The sequence below is a fragment of the Triticum dicoccoides genome, unplaced genomic scaffold (genome assembly GCF_002162155.2).
Source record: "Triticum dicoccoides isolate Atlit2015 ecotype Zavitan unplaced genomic scaffold, WEW_v2.0 scaffold180115, whole genome shotgun sequence".
Classification (NCBI taxonomy): Eukaryota; Viridiplantae; Streptophyta; class Magnoliopsida; order Poales; family Poaceae; genus Triticum; species Triticum dicoccoides.
This window is the reverse complement of record NW_021225599.1, coordinates 1-3,877: the sequence shown is the minus strand read 5'-3', so window position 1 is coordinate 3,877 and position 3,877 is coordinate 1. Positions and strand designations below refer to the sequence as shown.

The 3,877-nt window shown below is 44.5% G+C and overlaps 1 protein-coding gene across 1 annotated transcript; it reads left to right on the top strand.

Annotated features, from left to right (window-relative positions):
• The first annotated feature begins 8 nt into the window (after positions 1-8).
• LOC119344693 (U-box domain-containing protein 36-like) lies at positions 9-847 on the top strand. Its single transcript, XM_037615059.1, has 2 exons — positions 9-236; positions 414-847. The coding sequence occupies exons 1-2, from the start codon at positions 174-176 to the stop codon at positions 600-602; spliced, it is 252 nt and encodes an 83-aa protein (XP_037470956.1). The 5' UTR covers positions 9-173; the 3' UTR covers positions 603-847.
• The last annotated feature ends 3,030 nt before the right edge of the window (positions 848-3,877 follow it).

The following is a 3,877-nucleotide window of genomic DNA, read 5'->3' as shown; positions in this document are numbered from 1 at the left end:
TCGTGGAGGCAGCATTAAGAAAAGATAAGTTGGAAGACATAATCGATACTTCTGCTGGGGAATGGCCACCTAAGTACACTAAAGAGTTGGCAAAACTAGCACTGAGATGTTGTCGTTATGAACGAAAGGAGCGGCCTGATCTCGGAAAGGAGGTCTGGGATGTCTTGGAAGCTATGATGAACTGCCCAGACGATAAATGCAAGCCACCAAAGTTTCTCATATGTCCAATAACACAGGTCAGTTAACTAATCAAAGAAATGAATATCTTATGTTTCTCTCTCTTTAAAAAAATGGTTATCTTAAGTTTTCCTGAGTAATCACCTACAACCTTTACAATTTAGTCACTAGCTAGATTAGTTAATGTCTACTCCAAGTTTGATGTAATAAACTTGCATCTCCATTATATTTTTCAGGAGATCATGAAGGATCCACACATTGCTGCCGATGGATACACGTACGAAGGTGCGGCCATCAAGCGCTGGTTTAAAATGGGGAACAAAATGTCCCCCGTGGCCCGCGTCAGCTTCGCGAACCATGAGTTGATACCAAACAACGCCCTCCGCTTTGCAATTCAAGAATGGAAAAAGCGACAGCAACCATGATTTCTTAACCTCGGATTTTATTTGTGTTATGATGCCATCATGTTTATGACTCGAAGCAAATAAAAAATGACTCCAAGTGTGTATGGACGGCCTGGACTGTAAGGAGTATTAGCATTAAGTCTGGGAGTCCTATTAGGCTATATTTTATGTCCTTGTATCCCATGTCTTGTGTAAACATATGAAAACTCATGTGTACTCCTGGGAGTATGTACTCTCGCTTTTCATATACCACACAGATGATGCCACTATGCCTCATTATTATTTTTAATATACCTTATTAATTATTACTAGATACCTTAAAGTGAGTTTTGTAAAAAAAAATTGGGTGCATGTATTTTATTTTATACACACATAAATTGTTATTTTGTATGCACAAATGGTATATTACGTAAACTATGGACCTTGGTGATATTTTTCATAAAATTTGTATTGAGGTAGCCTAGAATAATTAATAAGGTATATTGAGAATGAAATTATGAGGTATATTGAATGTGGGAGTACATACTCCCAGGAGTACAGAAAATTCCAAAAGAACGGAGCACTAGAATTTGGTGCGCTATTTATCATCCTTGGGTTGACCGAGAACATGGGCTGGGCATTCAAACAAACAGGTGGTGCGCAATAAGAGTCGTCCACGAATCTAGAGGAGAGGACGACTTACAGTAGCTCCAGCCATGCCCACTAATCTAGAGGAAGTTGCAGGTGGCATAGCAGCAGGTGAGTGTGTAGAGCTACTAGCCAATCTACTGCATACATACACATGACAAATTGTCAAGTCAATCTACTTATGCACAATTAGTCCCATGGAATGAGTCACAGAAAGATCAAAATAATTGGTATTGTAGGATTAGTAAAGAATGGTGTGGATGGAGAAGAAAGTCCAAAAAGCAGATGAGCCAATCCAAAACGCAGGGGACAATTCCAAAGCTGACCTGAGCTGCTCTTGGAGGACGCCAAGAGCAGCCAGCTATCTGCGATGGACGCTCACCGGAGCAGTCCTCCTCTTGCGGCGACGGCGAGAAGATGAAGGTGTACTATCTGGTACATCACATGCTCACCGAGTTCTAAAACCATGGAGATTGAGGAAAATAAACACCACTGCAATTTCTCTGACCTTTGGGTAGCAATACATTCATTACATCAACCGGGTAAACAATCGGTTCAAACGACTCTAATCACACCAAATCCACTCTCACAAACCCACTGATGCTTCAGAATTCAACACGGGACAGTAAGTAATCTGGCATCCATCCATACCACAAGCATTGTAATCCGACAACAACACACAAACAGACTGCCAGGCATCAAACTGGACGTACTAGTGCACCAACCTCTGCACATCAACTTGACCTTGTAGATGAAACCTTTACAGCCTGTTGGAGTTGGACTCTTGTTTCCTGGATCTTCTTCTCCTTTACAACCTGTTTGACTCTTGTTTCCTGGATCTTCTTCTCTGCATTCCGGGGGCTACAACTTAGCGATAATTCTGTCCATAAGTACTTTCTCAATTTCCTTAGGCGATGGCCCTTTTCTCTTGAGGAACTCGATGAACGGCTTGTCATCCTTGAGGAACTCCTTGAGTTCAGTATTAGCAGCCTTGAACAGATTCCGGTTCGTGCCGGGCAATAGCATCTCAGGATTGACAAATAGTAGGTACACCATGTAGTTGGAGATTTCTCTGCATCCCTTGGCATTTTCATCACTAGCTGCTGTGTCAAACTTCTTGTACATGCACAAGTCTGTCGCCATGTGCCAGATGAGGACACTCTCGTCGAAAGGCCTGCCTAGGCCCCATTGCTGGTCTTGGGCCCGCCCCTTGTGATCATTGAACCTCATGTAACTGGCAGCATCTAATATGTGATCCTTCCAGCAACCTTTCACATGTCGAAGAACCAACTTTGTAATTCTGGAAGATGAGGAGCATGACTTCATGCACCAACGCTGATCAACAAAGTCCTTGCAGTTGAAGAAGCTAAGGATGCACATCTTCTTGATGTGTCTTTTGTTGCGGACAAAGAAACTTACTAGGCTATATTGGGCAACCATGTCAGAAAATGAAAGCCAACTACCTTCGGTTCGAAAATGAAGGGAAAACAGCTCCAACACAGCAGTACAACAAATCAAGGCATATGTAACCTTGACGTCGTTAACATCATAAGCACCTTTGTTACTCTTGTGGAATAGCCCAATGGCTGTGAATGGCAATAGCGTACTTGCTAGCGTTATGTAGTTAGAAAAGGCTAGCACATTTTCCGACGCTCCATGTCCAGTACTTATTTTGGTGTAGAGAAGATCAAATGTGTCAGATAGCCCATATTGCAGAAAAGAATAAGCACCTTCATCATTCAGAACCCATACCTTCTTTAGGATCCTAAGCCGATCAGGATACGAGGATGCACGGTCTGCAAATAGCCTATAGAAACCACTCCGCAGTCTAAATTCCTCTTCTGCCGATCTCATTCGTTTCTCGAAAGAGCTTGTCATGCTTGATGTCTGAGTATGGTGGTCGGGATCAAGCTCCGGTTCATCGCCGTCTCCTTTTGCTTGATGAAGATGGTTGGCCTCTAGGTCCACTCCATTGCCTTCTCCTTCGCCCTGACCATCGCACACCTTGAAAAAATCCCTTGCTTTCTGCACATACTCTTCCAAAGAATTGATCTCACCCACCTCGCTAGCCATCCCCAGACCAGGGTCATAAAAGGAGACTATGTTATTGATGTTGGCCCTCTTGAGAGCCAAAGGCTTCAGTAAGCATTTGAGGATTCGAGGGGTGAAGAACAAGATGGCTACCTGTAGCAACCTCTTGTCGCCGCCTGGCCATGTTTTCCAAAACACATAGATGGCTACGGTAATCTGGGACACGGCAGTGAGGACATGCCGCGTCCACAGCTCGTTGTCTTCGATGTTGTAGGCGGTTATCGACTCATATCCTCCAAGGTGCATCAGGAGAACCGGCGCCCACACCACTTCCAGGATGCTATTGCCCTGTCCAGAGCTACAATCTTGTCTCCTCTGGCGGCTGAAGAGGTTGGCCAGAGCATATATGGCTATAGCGTCGCCGCCTAAGTACGCAAGCCATATTAAGGATCTGAACCATGGAGGTATTGCACGTTTACGTGTAGGGGCAGAGAGGAAGAGGAACCACTGGACCAGCAGGCTGCCAAGGACGAGGATGCGCAGCTGCCACTCCTCCCACCAATCCACAGCACTGGAGATACCCATCTTTGTGTTTGCCTCTTGCTCTCTCTCTCTCTCTCTCTCTCTCTCTCTCTCTC

Bases quoted from the DNA above. Each gene is read 5' to 3' on its own strand.
- LOC119344693 (XM_037615059.1), top strand. From the start codon at position 174: ATGATGAACTGCCCAGACGATAAATGCAAGCCACCAAAGTTTCTCATA. The intron at 237-413 runs GTCAGTTAACTA...TATATTTTTCAG, and splicing joins TCATATGTCCAATAACACAG to GAGATCATGAAGGATCCACA.